Source organism: Parus major, chromosome 7, assembly GCF_001522545.3.
Source record: "Parus major isolate Abel chromosome 7, Parus_major1.1, whole genome shotgun sequence".
In the NCBI taxonomy this organism is placed as follows: domain Eukaryota; kingdom Metazoa; phylum Chordata; class Aves; order Passeriformes; family Paridae; genus Parus; species Parus major.
The window spans coordinates 9,446,078-9,464,740 of record NC_031776.1 but is presented as its reverse complement, the minus strand read 5'-3'; the positions used below and the strand labels follow the sequence as shown (position 1 = coordinate 9,464,740).

General features: G+C 39.8%; 1 protein-coding gene across 4 annotated transcripts in view; it reads left to right on the top strand.

Moving 5' to 3' along the window:
* HECW2 (HECT, C2 and WW domain containing E3 ubiquitin protein ligase 2) overlaps positions 1 to 18,663 on the top strand; it is a 167,102-nt gene that overhangs the window by 40,410 nt on the left and 108,029 nt on the right. For all 4 annotated transcript variants that reach the window (XM_015634347.1, XM_033515891.1, XM_015634349.1 and 1 more), the window contains exon 2: positions 5,433 to 5,773. In XM_015634347.1, the coding sequence (XP_015489833.1) occupies positions 5,482 to 5,773 (292 nt within the window). In that variant the 5' untranslated portion in view covers positions 5,433 to 5,481. The remainder of the gene's footprint in view (positions 1 to 5,432; positions 5,774 to 18,663) is intronic.

Sequence of the window (18,663 nt, the reverse complement as noted above, 5' to 3'; positions counted from 1 at the left end):
TTTAAAACACGCAGACTTAATGAGCATTCAGGCATTCTAGGTAGCAATATTGAACAGTTAGCACTATATTTTAGCTGAAGGATCTCATAACTTTCTGCCTGCTGTTGATGCTCAGAACTGTGCAGTTATGTAATATGATGATAGTTACATTTTTGAAATACTGTATTTTATGATCTACTGGAACAAAATCAAATTTCCACTACGTGATACAAGTTTGTTAATTAATGAACTAAATCCTAAAGACTTAGGGTATAGCCATGGTCATGTAAGTGAAAAGGCTTTATTACCTTCTCCTTGTTAATCAGTGGAGAAAAATAGACATCCCAAAGAACTGATTTTTTCTTGGCTATTGAAGAGATACTGTGACAGCTTTTATATTCATCTTTATCTTGGTGATTGAATAGGAAGCATCCAAATGTGTTAGCTTAACTTGGATCTGACAGAATGTTAGCTAATGGAGGAAAAATCCTATTAATCAGTGAAATACCTTCTGAGAGAAATTCCATTATGTGGATTGCAGAAAACTTGATGAGTAGAAATTCTTGGAAATATTCCAGCAGGAGTAACAAGAAAAGGACATCTGGGCAGAAGGATGAAGCTTTTCTTTCATTTTTGTCGGCAGAGAAAAGGATGCCTCATGCCAGCTTTATCTGATTTTATTATTTTGTTGTGAATGTTTTTATTTTGTTTTATTTTTCTTAGACCATATCTGCTATCTGAAATAGTGAAATACAGGCCTGAAAGGAAACTATTGAGTTAAAGATCTATCCAGTTAATCCCTTTGTCTCAAGCCAAATCAGCTCCTGATGATCGTGCTGTGTAAGTAGCCGGTGGGTTTTACTGGGAGAGGCCCATCTGTCCTGCTGGCAGAGGTGCACAGCAGCCCTAGAGGGGAGAAAGGCTCTTTAGTGCTGAAGCAGGGTGAGTGCAGAGTGGTGAAGCATACGAGTGGACCATGGTTAACCATCACCCGGGTGCATAGGCAGGTCTTGCAGCCGACAGTGAATTCTGACTATTCTGCTTTTGCCAGAGTTTCTAGCAGGGTTGAAGCCAGTATAGGGACTGGAGAGTCCTGCCTTATTGCAGAAGATAGGCTATTTTTGAGGCCTCTGCAGAGAAGGATCTCCAAATTCTGAATTTATTCAAGAAGCATTTTCTCAGCCACTTTAAGTTCAGACTGATGGTCAGTTTGAACCTTATATTATAGCATTTATAAATCTTCGTACTGAACAAAGCAGTGTCACACAGGGTGTAATTGGAAAACCAGCATGCTTTCTGTTTTTTATATTCTTAATGTGTTCTTCAGCCTATGTAATTATGGGGATTGCTTATTTCATCATGGGAGAGGCATTTGAGAATTACACCAAGCATGATGTGAATGTGTCCAAAGGAGAACAGGAGAGCTGGTGAGGGTCCTGTGAGGAGCAGCTGAGGGAGCTTGGGGGTGTTTAGCCTGGAATAGAAGAGGTTCAGGGGGAACCTTATGGCTCTCTGCAAGTCCCTAAAAGTAATCGGGTGTCAGTCTCTTCTCCCAGGTGACAGGCAAAAAGACCAGGGGAAGCGGCCTCAAGCTGCCCTGGGGAGCATAATTGAATATTAGGGAAAATTTCTACGGGAAAGGGGTTGTCAGACATTGACAGCGGTGAACCTGTGTTGGAACTCTGAATCCAAAACTTTTTACAAACCTGCGTTAGGTTAATTGTTGGGCTGGATGTTGGTAAAGGTCTTTTTAAACCTAAGCGATTCGGTGATCCCGTGGATGGGGGACGTTTGGGTGTCAGCGGTGCAGTTTGTCCTGCCCGTGTGTCCCGCAGCAGCAGAGCCAGCCGTGTGCGGAGCGCTGCCGAGGGCAGGGAGCCTGGGCTCTGCGAGGCGGCGAGAGCAGGCGGTGCCCGCTGCTAATGACGGGGTTAATGAGCGCATCCCCGGCAGCGCCCCGAGCCCCCGCTCCGAGCACAGGCCGGGGCTCCGGGGCCGGCCCTGCCGAGCTGCTTCACTCTCAGCGCTCTGGGAGGAGGCCGGGAGCAGCACCCGTCAGCCGCATCAAAGAGCACTACATAAACAAGAAATGAATCACTGGTAGGAGTAAGATAAACAGGGCAGCATGTGAACTCTGCTTTGTTTTGCGTGGTGGGGTAGGATTTTTTGGTTATTCCTGTGCTGGAACTCTTGGAAATCCATTCATGTGTTTTTTTAAGCTGTTGAATATTTGGCTGTGTGAAACGCCCTGACGTTTCTTGTCAACCTCCTTTAGTGAAGAAGGTTGGGAAAGAGGATTTTTCCTATCTGTATTTTGTGTATTAAACGGAACTGTTTCCCAGTTCTAGTCTCTCTGGTTAGTAATTGGGGAGTATATTTAGATAGAAATAATCCTGAACTTGGGCCACTTAGAGATTAAGAGGAAATCAGTTCTAGTTCTCTATAAGCTTGTCAAGTACTGAAGAAAATGCTGTGATACCGATAAGCAGCTTTGATACAGGTTTCACTTTTCAACTGAAATAGTTTGCTAACGTTAGTATCTGCTGCTTTCCTGAATGCCTGTATTTTCCTATGCTTTTAGGTTGAGCATTTCAGTTTGCCTTCATGAAACAGTATGCCTGGCCAGCTTGGTGTGATACTGACTGATAGCACTGCTCTGATCGCATTCAGCCTGATGAGCTCAACCTTCATGGCAGGGCAGGTGCACACAGCTAATGCTGGGCATTGTCTCTACAGCATGTCTGGGTGCAAATGCTCAGTGGTGCTTAGCAGGAACTGAAGGTGGGAGGATAATTCTTATTTTCAGTCTATGGTAGGATGTATGTGTTAATGTTCTGTTAGTTATTAGTGACAGACATCAGGAATTGTTAACCCAATGAACTAATTTCTTTTGTAGGCAGGAAGGCACTGTGTAAGTTTCTCATCTCTTTTCTGGGTTACAAATAATTGAAGTAGTGGCTCTTCTTGCCCTTCTGTCACTTCTTATGGCTTGGGTTTTATGGCAATCATCTTTTCCTCTTTACAATATGAGTATTGTATTTCTCTCTTCACAAATATCCTTAATTAATCTCATTGTGAGATACTACATAGCAGAGTACTATCTGACATAAGGGCCCCTTTGAGGGTCCCTTTACGACCTCTTTTAATCATTCAGAAGATGCTGTAAAAGCTTATGGGTCCTGAATGCTTGGAGTTTGTTTTTTTTTTCTTTAACATGCAACAGGAGCTCATTTACATGTGAGTTTAACTTGTTGGCTGCAAGTTGTTTTCAGTTGCTTTATATGGTTTGTTTAGTTCACACTTGGAATTATGACTAGGATGGAACAAGTTATCCAGTGTTTAGATTTGTGGTTTACTTTACTTTCAGAAACTAATGTGTTTCACCAGAGTGGTAGGCATTAGGACTTAAGAAAACGAACTGTTGCAAATGAGTTAATGTTTTTCTCTGGTTATTTTCATCTCTCAAACTGTGGCATAGTCCTGGCTAGTATAAGTTAATTCTCATGTGTCCTTAACCATAGATGAATTTGTCCATCTGCCACATATAAATTTTCAATATGTTCCAACAAATGCCAGTGCTGCCCCGGGTACAGCATAAGGCTCTGCAGCAGAAGGAAATTTCTTCTTCCCTTCTATTAAAACTTTGTCTTTAACCTGTAGTCCTCCTGCATGACACTTATTTTGCAGAGATTCTACTGCCATAAAACCACCACATAAAGTAGTTCAAAAATACACAAATCTGTGGCTGTGGGACAGAAGAAAATAAATTTAATGAAACTGCCCGATCTCCTGGTGCTGAGGTTTCACGTGGTTCCTGTGGAGCATGAACTGCTTGTTGTGGTGGACAGCTTCAGGAGCAAATGGGGACCTCCTGACTTGGGGGTAGAACTCTGTCAGTGTGACATTTAACACTTAATTGTAGTGTGTGCTGCCACTCAAAAGGCTGATCCCCGTGTGTTTCACTGGCTTGTAGGGAAGGGGGTGGCTGTTTCTTACCAACTTTTCTGGTCTCAAAACACTCTAGGATTTTCAGATCTAGCGAATAAAGCTTTGTCTAGAGAAACAAGATACTAACTTCCCTGACTCTCATTTAAAAAAGGCCTTTTAACCAAAGTTTCCCTTTTGTCACCTACCCTGATGTCAGAGTGTGTGGGAACATGGCAGAGAGGAGGTAGTGAACCCTGCTGACATCCAGCACCACAAGTAAAACGTGTTTGCAGCCAAAATATTCCTCATGTAAGGAAAGACTTCGTCATGTACTTTGTGAAGTAAACGTGGTTGTCTCTGTGTTGCTTCTGTATGTGTAGAATTATTGAACTGAATTTTTGTTTGCTTCCTTTTCTGCATTATTTGATGCTGAATCACATACAGGGTATGATATGCTGCACACAGCTGGATAAGTTGAACTTTATTTTTCCCCTTCATTTGTTCTTAATGCTTCAAAACATCTCCCATTCTTTTTGGTATGCCTGAAGAGTCTGTCCATACACTGAAATATTACTGAAAATAAAATTGAAGATAAGTTACGATTTATTGCAAGTTGTGAGTAATGTGAGGGCTTATTTTCAAATGACAATAACTTAGAAGATATGGATAATGAAATGCAAGTTCTGTTTCTGAATGTATGGTGTGATGATATTGGCATGGTCCTTTCAGGGAAGATGCTTCAGGGAAGTGTCTGCTCAGGGCTGGACGAAAACAGTCAATGACAGCTCCTTTGCTGAAAAAATTGCCTTGAATTCCTAAGGCCTCTCTTTTCTAATGGATAGAAATGGACAACAAAAAGTTTGACTGCACAGATGAATCGACTAATTGGATATATCTGTAGTCTAAACTACCTCAGTCAATGGTTTGATATGTTTTTGTGTGGTATAGAGGACCTTGGAAGGTATGCTTTGTACTTTATAAGGTAAAATCCTTACAAGATGATTTTATAGTAGCATAAATGTGGGATACAATATTTCTACTGAAATATGTCCAACCTTACTATTCTCTTCAACACTTATGCTGATCAAACAGTGCATAGAGAGTATTGCTGAAACTACCATAAACATCATGTACTGCTATGATTTTTATGGTAGAAGATGAGTTCATTATGTCTTTTCTCGTTAGGCTACTTCACTCTTAAGGCCAGAGTTAAATTAGCTTTGTTGCTGTGGCTGTTTTTGTTTCATGGATTATCCTGGATGGTTTGCTTTCTGCTGTTTTCTGGCTTATAAATGTTATTTCGTGGTGTATGGCTAACTCTGAATTTTGTTGTAAGTGAATCATGTGTTTTTTAAATGTACAGATGCTCGGTTCTTTGCAGTGGTAGAGCAATGAAGAAAAAGATTGTACTCAGTCTGTTTTAGGCTTCTGTGGGAACATTTTTGAGCTAATACTTCTCCATTTAATAACTGACTGAGTCACCTCCTGTCTCACTTAAAACTTTCTTTTTTCCTTCTTTGTGATAGATCTCTGAACAACAACTTTTTTACGTGAATTGGCAGAAGTGGAGAAGAGATGGCCAGCTCAGCTCGAGAACACCTGCTCTTCGTGCGCCGTCGCAACCCGCAGCTCCGGTACACCTTAAGCCCTGAGAACCTGCAGAGCCTGGCCTCTCAGGGCACCATGCCTGAGAACATGAACTTGCAGCGTGCCAACAGTGACACTGATTTAGTCACCTCAGATAGCAGGTCTAGTTTGACAGCCAGCATGTACGAATACACCTTGGGACAGTCTCAGAACCTCATCATTTTCTGGGATATTAAGGAAGAAGTAGATCCAACTGACTGGATAGGACTTTATCACATAGGTAAGTTGAACTGTGTTCAGTATTTCTGTGTGTTTCTTACTATTTTGCCTCTTCACATTTCCTTTTCTGTTATGTGTTCTGGTATACTGCAGAATTAATCTATAGATAAAGCTGAGGTCCAACTGCAGACAGTTGCCTTGGATTCCTCTTTGCTTTTCTCTGCAGTGAGCTATGTAAAAACATGATTCTAATTAATGTAGATCTGGTTCCTCAGTGACCTGCTAGGAGATGAAATGCATTATTCTTAAACAACAAATATGCATATATTTTTCTGTTTCCACCTTTGCTGGTGGCTGGCTTACAGACTGGAAAATTTGAAGTACCATACTCATCATTTAACTTGATGTGCTTACAGTCCAATGCTTATACATTATCTTGGACAAGTAACCTATTATCAGTTGTGAAAAGCTACATTATCATTTGTATAAGACTTTGATTTTGTAGAACTGAAATAGCATCAATTCTGAAGGAGTGAAAATTTCTGTTTACGAGGAATTCTTGTAGAAGGAAATCCTCTCCAGAGATTCTTCTGTGTGGGTTTTTTTTGTGCTGTTCAGGCTATTTCATAGGAGGGAGCTGGAAAGAGGATTGATTCAGATTGATTTCATCATTCTGAATGATGAAATCACACATTTTTTAACAACAGAGGTAAGGACATACTCAGTCTGATAGCATGCCTGTCTATCTTTGATGTCAGTTTTTTGATCCACTCTTTCAAGTGTTAAAAAACCCTTTTCATTTGCATACCTTTTATAGCCACAGTTAAGGTAAGTTAAATTCTACAGGTGTAATCCAGCATTATCAGTCCTGTATAACAATTGTTGTGAAGTGCCTCCACTTTCCTCTTATTCCTTTGGAAGCTGAGGACGTTTCTTATTTTCTCAGGAGAGGCATGCTAGCTGGTGAATATTTTTAAGAATAAAAGCTCCATTCTCAAGCATATTATTAAAATTTAATGCACTTGCTTGAGGTTTTCCATCCTGGTCTTTGTTTAAAATGAAAATTATTTCATTTAAGTCTCCCCTCAGGCACAGGCTCTGGGAATTCTGTGTGGTCACTAACATGAGGCAGCACTGGTGCTCTCTGCTAGCTTGCTGCTGTACCTCCAGTATTCCCCCATGTCTTCTAGTAAAGCTCCATTTTTTGAGGAGCTAGAGGCAGAAAAAGGCAAATATTTTGCTCTTATTTTAAAACCCAAAAGCACAGTCCTGTGGCTTAATTGTCATGCAATTGGGATCAGTGTTTTGAGGGGAAAAAGTGGTTGTTGATTCTGTAAAGAGAAGACGAATATTCTAAAATGAGCATGTTTCTGAGCTCAGGCATTTGTACAGAGATTTGGCAAAGATCAGAAGCAGTCCAGGTACATTTTCAGCTCAAGTTAAGTTTTGTAGAATACATCCATTATAAAAGGAATTGAAAATGGAACACTGGAAACTGTCTTGCCTCTTCATTCATTAATTTACTCAATTAGCATGTTCTCATTAGTTGTCTATAAAGAGAAGGCTGTTCTGTGCTTCTGAGTGTGGTTTTATTGCTTGGTTAGAATTGCAGTGGCTCACTAGGAATTCCACCAAAGCTCTTAACAGAGGTTTCTTTAGAAGAGGCTGACCAGAAACCACTGCACACATTCATGCAGACATGGACTGGTCACAAGGCTGTCAGCAGTCACTGCCTCTCTTTTTTGTGCTTTGCAGGTGATTGATTGGCTTTCACTAAGGAATAGTAAATGGAGCTTTCACTAGTACAGTACAACTTCAGTGAAGTGTTTGGCCTGCTAAATGGTTAAGAAAAGAAATCTTGCCTTTTAAAATGAGAAAAGCCCAAGGGAACAAACATCATCTTATGTTTGAATGATCATCTTATTCTGAAGGACTGATTTTTTTATTTTTTTAAGTGCATATCAATTTTTTTTGGGGTGGGGGGACTTCTGGTTATTTTATTCAACAAAAGTAAAGAAGTTATAAATAAACACATACTTTGTAGAAAAGACTGTGTTTTATGAGACATTAATTCACAGGATACTCCTGTACAGAAACTTTTGGTCTTTCACTTTTAAATGCAAGGAGTCGAACCTTACTGAAAGATTCTACATAGGTAAATTCATGCTCAGTTTTGCTAGAATTTTGTATTGTAAACAACGTTTTTAGATTTATGTGTGAGTTTGCTTACTTGTAGCATACTTGTATCTTCTTCAGTTTCATCAATGTGCATGTTAAAACAAGGCCTGTTTTCTTGCTGAGGATCTGCTTTGTATGCATGTTCTTTTTTTTTTCCCCAGTATATTCCTAAGGATTACCAGAAGAAAAGTGTATGTGAGGGACACGGTGTATTCTCTGAAGGCAAACATCCTTTTTCCTGGCTATTTCTGGATTTGTACTGGCTGAACTTTTAAAAGTGTCAGTGGCACTTCTGGAACAGTCTTGTCCATCAAGTTTTGTTAAAGCAGCTTTCTGTCTGCAGAGGCGAGATGTGTGGGAGTGCAGATAGCACAGCTGTGAAGGCACAGAGGGGTGTCCCACTGAGGCTGCGTGCAAGGCAGGAATGTTGTTTGCTCTCTTTGGGTGAATCGGGCAGTGTCGAAGTGAAACGTGGAATTGTCAAATCTGAAATGCAGGTTTATCATTTTGGATTCAGCTTTAAGTTGTGCCTAGAATGGAGTTTTCTCTTCAGAACTGGTAATGAGGATTGTCACTTGAGGGTGACAAGGCATGATGAAATTTGAAGAGGGGGCTTTTTAGTAGAGATACTGGGCCTGTGCTTACTTTGAGAAGTAGAGGTAAATTTTCAGTCTTCTTCCTGTCCTAAGGAGAAGGAAGGAAGAAATCCTCTTCTTAAAATCTCTCGATTTTTAATTGGGATTTAGACTGAAAACCACTATCTTTTGAAGTTGTAAAAGACTACAGAATTTAACAGACATCCTCTTAGACCCATAAGGTTTTCCTGTTCAGTAGCAACCCAGCTTTTGTTTTGTGTATGCCTGTTTTAAAAATTATTGTTGTTAAAAGCAATAATTAATATGTCGGAGGTTGTTTTTTATTTCCTCTATTTATGAAGGATCTGCATCTTGCTATGGCAAGAGTGGTCAAGCTCTTGGAATCTTGTAGTGAGTAAATCTGTGCCAAATATTGGCCCCAGATGGAATCAAAGAAGATAAATGGATATTCAGTTTGAAGTAACTACGAGATCCCAGTTTTCTTGCTACTGTGTTATTATAGCGACAGGCTTCCAGGACTTCCTTGGAAAGTGAGAGCCGCTCATAAAGATGAACAGGTGGACTCTCCACTGCTCATGGGGTGCTGAGGGAAGTTGCATCTTGATAAGTGTTATGGGTTGTCATGAAGTCTCATATTAAAAGAAAACAGGAAGTACAAAATAAGGAATAAAAAGTCAGCAGAGAGAAGTGAACCCTATTTCTGGTTAAAATAGATTCTCTCCCATGGCCAAATTGCCCAGGTTGGCCTATTTTTGTCCTAATTTACAGAGTCCTATTTATGAGATGCTTGCCCTCATTCTAGAGATCCTTAGCACATTTGAAATGCTGGGTGTCAAAGGTCATTGTATTTGTTTCTGTTGGCTGCTTTACAGAGGCTGCTTGGCTTTTTGTTATACATACCTACACCATGGATCCAAAATAGCATTATAAAACCAAACAAAACCCCCCACCCCTGATGTGAAGTTATGTAGGGCAATTTAGACAGGCTCTGGGTTTATACTAAGCTTCCTAGGGTAATGGAGTTTGCAGCCTCTTCTTTTCAGGTCAGACAGGATTAAAAAGAAAAAAGCTTTTGCATAAACTGCCTTTAGTACACCTAAAATAGAGGCTCACATTAGAGAGATTATAAAATGTTAAAATACTTTATTCCTAGAAGATTTATTTGGATTGCATTATAGAAAACATGCAAAGTAGTATCTTCATTCTCTTTCAGAAAATTCTGATTATTCACTTGATTTCCATCCCCCCTTCCTTTTCTCTTCTTTCCTTGTCTGTACTTTAAAACGTGAGCAGTACTGTTCATGTCTGTTGGCTACTTGCTAGGCATAAAATTATAAATTTGCGATTACTCCTCATTCTGGCTGCTGCTAAGGTCTGCAAACCACAGGCCTGAGTTTCTGTGTGGAAGAGTCTTTACCCAGACTAGCTCCACGAGAGTTTGTGGCTTTGACTTCCAGGATGCTGGCATTGTGCTGTTTGTCATCAGCCATGGTGAGTGGAAAAAACTGCTTTGATTTCTTTTGCTGGTGGTGTAGTAATATTTGGGAAAGGCCACCTCTTGAGTGGGATAATGAAAAGTGGAGGCAGTCTAATATAACAACTGTATCCTAAAATGTGATGAGGCTTCAGTGGTCTAAAAAAAAAAAAGTATAATAAACCAGGGATCTTCAGAAGCTTTCCCTCCAGGTACTTGCAGTTCTTCCTAAGTCCTGACCCACATACAAAGCTCCTTTTTCACCAGCATGGAATTTGGTACTTTCTCCTCTTCACTTGTGAGCTGATGAACTTCATTCAAAAATCAGTGTATGGACAGTGTAATACCATTTCTTTACTGCAAAAAATTAGAAGATGTGGATAGAAAGTGTTTTCTCTATGTATTTTTCATTGCAGGCAGCAGATGCCTGAAAAGATACTTGTTACATTAAAATACATACATTTTATTTGTTTTAAGAGGAAAATAATTAATTCCGTGCTAAAACCCCCAAAATCTAGGATCTTGTGGGGTGATACATAAATTCAAGCTGTGACAGGAAAATGTCCTGCCAGAACATCCAAACTTTCCAGTTAATTTTGTGTTTTTTCAGTTTTTGAGATAGCCCTGACCTGAAAACTAGACAAATGTAGCTGCAGGGAGGACATTTTCAGCTGTGTTGTCAGTATCTTTCCACTGCAAGAGATTTTGGCATGACAACATTTATAATCCTTTGGATAGAAAGTGGTGTTCTTGCCATCCTGCCTTTTTGAGGTGACTGTTCTAGCAGATGGAAAGATGGAAAATATAAACGTGGGATAATAAAGAACCATGTAGACCTCTGGATTTGTAGTATTCCCTTTTACCGTAAAACTGCCTTGTGTCAGCTTGTATTTTAATTTGTTTGAATGAGATTGGTTTTAAATTTCTTTTTCAAGACATTTCCAGTGCTGTTTTCTATCATGAAATCAACATACCATACAGTGTTTTTAAAATAATTTCGAAAAAGTTGTTCTAAGCCAGTTATAACCAAATTGAAAAAGAAATTGCATAAATTCATCTATTGATTTTTTATTTTTCATGTGAGAAATAGATTATGGATTACTTTTTCATTATGCATAGTGTTAGAATTCTTCCTGTACATTTTTAATGAAGTTCTTGGCTCCTGTGTCTGCATGGATTTATCAGTTTCTCAGTTAATGGAGAATCAGTTAATGGAGAAGTGTTACAAGCTGAGTGTTAAAAATGTTAAGCATGTGACTGGGGTGGGTAAAGCCACTGGGACATGAAAAGATGACACACAAACATACAGGGAATCACATATCAGGATTCTGAGGCTAACCCTTCATTGGCAGATATGTTTAATATAATCTTTTAATATATTCTGGTATTGGTTCTTAAACTATAACTGGAGGAGGTTAATGAAGGTGCCAGTACTGATTTTGGTAAGCCTCCTTTCCTAGCAAAGCATATCAAGATTTATCTTGGACTTTATGCTATTTGAAGGACAGAGAATGGCCAGATCTGAAACTTTTCTGGTATGGAAAAGTTTTCAGCTGGGCCAGAGTAGTACCCTATCCCATGTACAATTTGCCATTTTGGCATGAGGGAGGTTCTGGTTTGGGGTGAAGATGCTGGAGCTGTGCAGTTACAGTGACTGTGCTTTGCTGGCGCTCACCCTGCGGGCACAGCAGAACCTGGGCACGTCTGCGCTGGCAGTGTGTCCTGTCTGTGTGCACAGCAGCAGCCAGGACTCCATCGCACTCGCTGTAATGGGCAGCCAGTTTTCAGGCCAGCAAATCCTCTGAGCTTTGTTTCAAAGTCTGCACAAACTCTCTTCATGAGATTTGCCTCCTTTGTGCAGCAGTCATTCAGAGTTAGTGTCAAACTGTTTAGTTTTGCATCCTGTTGAAGTCACCAATCACTGATGTGTCAGTAGTCCTTGAAAGTTCATAACAATTAGTAGGTTCATTGCCCTTGTTGTTCCTGCTCTAACCTTGGGAATAAATTTATCCCTTATCTCCCAATGTATGGTAATGCAAAAAATGAACCTACAGTGTCCATAAAGGTAAGGTAGTCATTCTGCATGTACTGTAGTCGGGCAAAGAGGAAAAAGACACCTATTCAGCTACGGTATGAGCTCTCATGCTCTATTAAATGCATCCTTCCTAGAGAATCTAAACTTTATCTGATGGTCAAAAATGTACTTCATGTGACTTAGGTCACACTTGAGGATAATTTTCAAAAGATGAATACTGAAATCTTGGACCTAATAGGTATCATATGTGAAGAAGACTAAGAACTGAATGCATTCTATGCCTTGCAAAATCAGGACCTTAATCAATGTTTTATCTTTGCCTTAGAAAGTGGAAGCATTTTCTTGTTTATGAAGCTAGTTAAGCCTTAATGGGTTTGACTTTATAAAAAGAAATATGTGTAGAAAAACATTACAATGCAGTACTGGGCACATTTGGTTGTCACCAAGATAAATATCCAGTAATGACCTCATTAAGAAAAGAAAAAAAATATTTCTATGTTCACTGTAGTTTAATTTGTATCTAGAGTTTCATGCATGACATAGTTCAGCAGATGGTAGCCTGCAGGCTGGGGGAAAATTCAGTTTGACAAATTTTTCAACATAGATGCATCTCTCAATTTTAGTAGACTTCTAGACAGGCAGTTGCTTCCCAGGTACTGAATAAGGATGCAACAATCTGCCAAAGTCAACGATGAATAAGATTTTTAGGAGTTACTGATGACTTGGTACTTGATGTGCAGGCAGGCAACAAGACTTTTGTGATATATTATTAAACTTGTAAATTTGAGCAATGGGGTGAAAAGTGCATTGTCCAGTTCCTTTTGAAAACTCCCAAACCAAACATACCCCTGCTGTGTGTTCAGAAGTGAAATCCCAGCCATCCCACCTGACATCAGTGCTGCTGCGCCAGGGGATGCGAGGAGCTGTGTCTTGTGTTGTGCATTCGTTAATCTGAGTCAATCACGATAGTTTTGGGGTTTGGGAAGCAGTCCTTATTCCAGCACGTTGACCTGAGTGTACTCTTCCTCTCCTGTTCAGGCAGTGCAATACAGATCTGTGTGTTTCAGAGTCATGGAGATGACTGTACTCGGTGCTGCTGTTCGCTGCCCGCTGGCTGAACAGCGCTAAACTGGCTCTTAGGAGAGCATTTACTCTCCTAAGAATACAAACAGCTCTGGTTTAGCATCTCGGAGGGACTGAGAGACAGCAGCAGGAGTTACCTGCAGGAGAGTAGAACCAGCAGTGGGAGGGACACTGCAGGCAGTAATTTGCCACTGGACCTACTCAGCTGCAATGTGCAAGTGGCCCCAGCAGAGAGGCTGTGATGGGATGTGATTTGTAGGCTGCTGTGAAAGGAGTGCAAGTCTCATTGCACTGTTAGCAGTTACTTATATCTGGGTTTACTTGTGTTGCTGGGAGTAGCTGAGTTGGTGAGCCTTTGTTTCAAGTTGCATTCAATTCTAGGTTCCCTTTGTTGCCTGAGGAGTCCCAGGGAATTAAAGCTTTTTAAAAATACTCTTCTGGAAATGGAGAAGAAGTAATGGAAATATTATATATAAGTGCTTTCAACATAATTACACAAGTTAATAAAACTTTCTTTCCTTATTAGTCTACAGATTTGTGTTATTTTTTGCTGTTGCATGTTAACACTATGCAAGAGAGTGGTTTTTATTTTGGAGATTTTATGCTAAAAAGTTAAAAAAGCAAAATTGTTATCTCATTTCTTGACATCTGATGATGCTTTTTGGCCCTCGTTAAAATGATACTGCTTCTAAAGAACTGCAAAATGACCTTTGTATTTCTTCTGGCTTTGGTCTCATCCAGTTTAATCTGCAGAGCTATTTAGTACTTACCATAAGAAGAGTTTGGCTTCATTTCTCTTATCTTCATGACATCAGCTTAAATATTTGAGATGAAAAATAAGTATATTGGCATCCTTTTTGTTGAAGAGGTAAATCTTAACTGTGAAGTAATTATCTATCTCACTACAAAACTACTGAAGCCTAAATGTGAGAAAAATGATCTGGCAATGTATATGGGGGAAAAAACACACATTCCTATTACTCTGAATGTGACAAAATGGTGCTTAAGACAAGTTAGCAGTTTTAATGGTTATTACTTGAAAACTCTGTTTGTGCCATCAGTGCATTACTCAGAAGTTAACTTGTCTTGGAAATTCTAAATTGTCTTCAGCTGAAATAGATTGCAAAACTCGTGAGTGATCTTCTCCTTTCCCCCCTCTTCTCCATCTATATACTGCATGTCATGTGATAAAGAATAGGTTATAAGATGCTATTTTTTAGATAATGTCCTTTTGCTTAGGACTGCTCCGCAGTTAAATGTAGTAAATCAAGACTTTGTCATAAAACTCCATTTAAATTGTCGAAGGAAAATTGTCTTCTGTTTAGCTGGAGCATGAACTCTACCAGTTACTTTGAGGTGTCTTGTTTGATACACAAGAACATTTACTAGTGCCTAGAGACATTGATACATTGCTGGAAACCCCTGAACTTAATGAGTCTGTGATGAGGTAATTCAGTGGTGTGTTACTCATCTCACTGAAAAGGCTCTCTTGCATATATGGTTTGACCATGGACTCTGTGCCTTTAGGGGAAAGCACCAGGGTCTGAAAGCTCTCACGAGGCACACAGGCAGCAGTGTTTTTAATTTAAGTATAGGGGAGATCCATTAAACTGTTTCAGGGAAGGGTTTTCATATTTGTAGGGAGAAAACAAACTTAGGAAAACCACTTCCTGATTAGCCATAGCATGTTGCTTTTAAAGTGGGTGTAAGGAGAGTTACGATTGTGGGAAACAAACGTTATGTTTCACAGAAAACATTTCAGGTTCTTTTAGAACTCCTTCCTGCTCGTTTCTTTAGAAATCTAAGACTGACTTATCTTATTGTGTGTGTATATTGGATGAATTTCTTCCAGGATGTGTTGGCTCATTTCCTTGAGTACTTCTAAATTTTCTGAATTTTTTTTCAGTCACAACAGATAGCTCAAAAAGCTTTAAGGAAATGAGTCAACCTCCTGAAATAAATTGCTTTCTGAATAGAGGATACTGAGTTTGACATCACAGACGCCCTTGATAGTTCTGTGGATACTAATTAACAGATAGTCTCTGAAAATCTGTTGTGTGCTCCACCTTCCAAAAGGATTTGAGAGACAAATATCCCTAGTGAGCACCTGAGCTTTCCTGTTAGGAATGTGGGGTGTGCTTCTAGACTGACAGGTGTGAGAGGTGCAGACAGGGAGGTGATGGGCAGGCTCTCTAATACAAGATTAAGGATGTTGTTGAACTTAAGTGTAAATTAATAGGAGTAATGTAAAGGTGCTAAGTTGAGGACTACAAAGCTTTCGTAAAACAACACTGAAATATGAAGGCTGTATGGGCAAAGTCCTTATTTTATTACTCACAGGCAAGTTGCATTCTGGTTCCAGGAGCCCTTGCTGTGGGTGTCCTGAGTGTCCTGCAGATGCCCAAAGCAGGTGAGGTTGTTCTGTGAGGAAGTGTCTGGCCACATTCCCTTTGGGTTGCAGGAGTCCCAGCAGGGAGTTTCTTTGCTTGGGGCTTTGCTGAGTCACTGCGCTGGCAACTGACTGCAGTCTTATATAGTTAGATTAAAAATAAGTAAGAGGACACCATTTTAGTAACATATCTGTCTTATACAGTAGGTAGGCACAGGATTCGGGATTTTCTTTGCTTCCCAAGGATTACTCAGCAACTTGGGGACAGAAATGAGAAAGCCAGCACCAAACACCATGATCTGGGATTTTCTTTCTGATGAGCCTAACTAAAAGTAAAACCAGATGGCCCTTAATATTTAGGAAGTTTGATGTCTGCATCTAAACTTTGAGCTCTGAGGCAGCAAGTAATAAGCCAGCTTGCCCTGCTTTGATGCATTACACAGAAAGTCCCTGATGCAGGCAGTGAATACTACATCTCTAAACAGAGGCGACGTGCATCTCCAGACAGGTGACGTGCACTGTCAGGCACTGAAGGGAAATCTGAATACATGCACACCACAATGGAGAGAAGAAAGCCTGGAACATCGCAAAGGAGTTGACCCTGTTGGTTGTAAAGTGTCTAAAACTAGTGAGAGTTGCATAAAAGCACGTATGAAATACAAATCCAACTGCAGTGGAAGGAGATAGAATAAGGTGTAGGGCTCTGTCTCTGGTTTTGTAGTTATTGTCAGTGATTGCTGCCTGTAACTTGTGGTTGTGAACAATTAAATTCCTACATTTCTCTTGTTAGAGCATAAGTGTTGGCCATGGTAGTTTGGTACCGTGATCTGTGAGGTTTTTAATACAACCTTTAGGAGTGAAGTAGCAGTGTGTGCAGGCAAAAGGACAGAATAGTTATGGTTTATTAAAAAACAAGCAAAAGCATTGCATCAATAGAAGCATCCCTTTTGAAGAAATTATTGATTGATTTGGCAGGAATGCAAGAAAGAAAAACAATGCTTGACACAAGATTGACTTGCAGGTCAGCGTACTTACCTAGTTGCAGCTCCAGCTTGAGCATAGGGGATAGTATATCCCAAGTGTGATAGAGAGAATCAGCAAAAATAGGTGACTAAAAACATCAGGACAAACTCCTGCCTCATTGTGACAAAATAGGTTTGGTGGTCTCAGCAAAGAACCAATAAAAAACTTGAGAATGTCTGTCAAACAAGCCCCAGGCTGCAGTCCAAGGGAACTTGAATCAGGTCAGGGAGAGTGCAAGAATGCAGGCACTGAGACAGCAGTGAACACATTATATTTCTTCCATCTGTATACCTTGCAAAAATAGCTTCTTTGAAAGTGTATGTGCAAATTTGGAATGTGCTGTGCTCTTGATCTATTTCTGGATTATCCTGTGTCTGCTTAAAGATTAATTCAGTGTATAAGCACGCTATACTGTTTGGTGGATTGGACTGAGGAAAACATTATGTGCTTCTGTAAAGTGAACTGGGTCAGACTTCAGTCATATGCTCATCCAAAGAACCTGTTCTGGTGACTACAGTGTTTCCCTAATTGTGCTGTTAAATTCTGCAATGTCAGCGTGTTAATGCCAGATCCCCAAATGGGACAGTCTGTGTTTGCAACTGATCAGTGACACACAATATAAAATTATGCAAAAATGCAAAAACCACAACTTGGCTGAAACTTATGCTCCAGGGACTTGGTTCACAAATATTAGCAAAGTTTACAGCTCACTGTTCAAACCTGTGGCTAGTTAGGTGGGATATAACCGATATGAATGGGTTTTTTGTTTGCAGTTTTATATACTTTTAAACCCACAGATATATTTTTTGTCATTTTTGTATATTGCTTGCCCACTTCTTGGATTTACACCACCACAGTGAATAGTTCTGGCTATACTCACTGGAAAAATATGTTTTTGGAAGCATTTAGAGTATTTTATTTCAGGTGCAACATTAGTAGGAAATGCTTAGAAAAGATGTTTGCTTTGTATAGGTTTATTGGGCTTTATAATGAAATCAGATTCTTGGACCATTTATTCTTTTTTTTGGTCACTTTTGCATTTGGGTTAATTACTGAGACATTGAAACATGACAAAAGGATATTGTCAAAATAGAAATACTGTTGTATATTCCAAACCAGGAAGCTCCCTGGCTTTCTAATAAATTCCCTAAGGAACCTATTAGTGTCAAATGACAATAGACTAGTTTGCATTCCTGCTTAAACAACTCATAATATTGAAGATAAACTTAAAAACAACAGCTGCTAAGGGAATATTAAAATCCCACAAGATCCTGAAGAGATGTGTGCTGCAGAGACACAGAATGGAATATTTTTTGACAAGTTTCAGAAACTAGAAGAATTTCTAAGAGGCAGTGAGTAATCACTTGAATCTGGCAAAGGTTTTTTCCCTAAAAAAAATATTTTTGGGAATGGACTAGAACACTGAAAATGAAATGCTAGCTGATACTGTTACTGTCAAAAGGTTGGAACAGGCTAAGAAGAATTTTGATCAATGTCAGAAACCGTAAGCAATAATCACGTGCAATCAAAAGTGAAGCTGAGGAATCAAAAGGCTGTCCTTTCCTTTCAGTGATGAGTCAGTGCTCTCCACCCAGTGTTGAAGGATGCCACATTGCTGAAAATGCAGGGATATCTGTGCCATCATAATAGGTCCAGGGTTCAAACCATCAACCATTTGAGAGTGCAAAACCCAAGCTAACCTCCTGGATTCCTAGATGTCAGCTGTTGTCTGTAGGAAAACTTTTTTCTGCATATCTGATCTGTTCTGTGGGTGTACTGCTTCTTGTTTTAGCCCTCATTCCTAGCAATAAATAGCACTTTGACACACTCACACACCAAGAAAAGAAATAAGTCTAAGTAAACACCAAGTAAAAAAAGGGCTGAAAATGCAAAAGTGATTGAGGGTCAAATGAACTTCCACAGGACTCTTGGGAAGTGTGTTTGACACATACTTTGCTCTTTGCTGGTTCATTCCGGGAAAGGAAAGAGAACTGTGGGGAATGCTGAAGGTGGGACATAGTATCAAAAGCAAAATGAGAACATCCAACTAGCTGGCCATAAAAGCAGCTGGTGGATCAGTGTGTGCGGAGGCTAGGTCAGCTTTTTGGGTGATACTGGCTCTGTAATTCAAAATGGTTTGTGCTCAGAGTATAACACCCTTGCTAATGCGCTT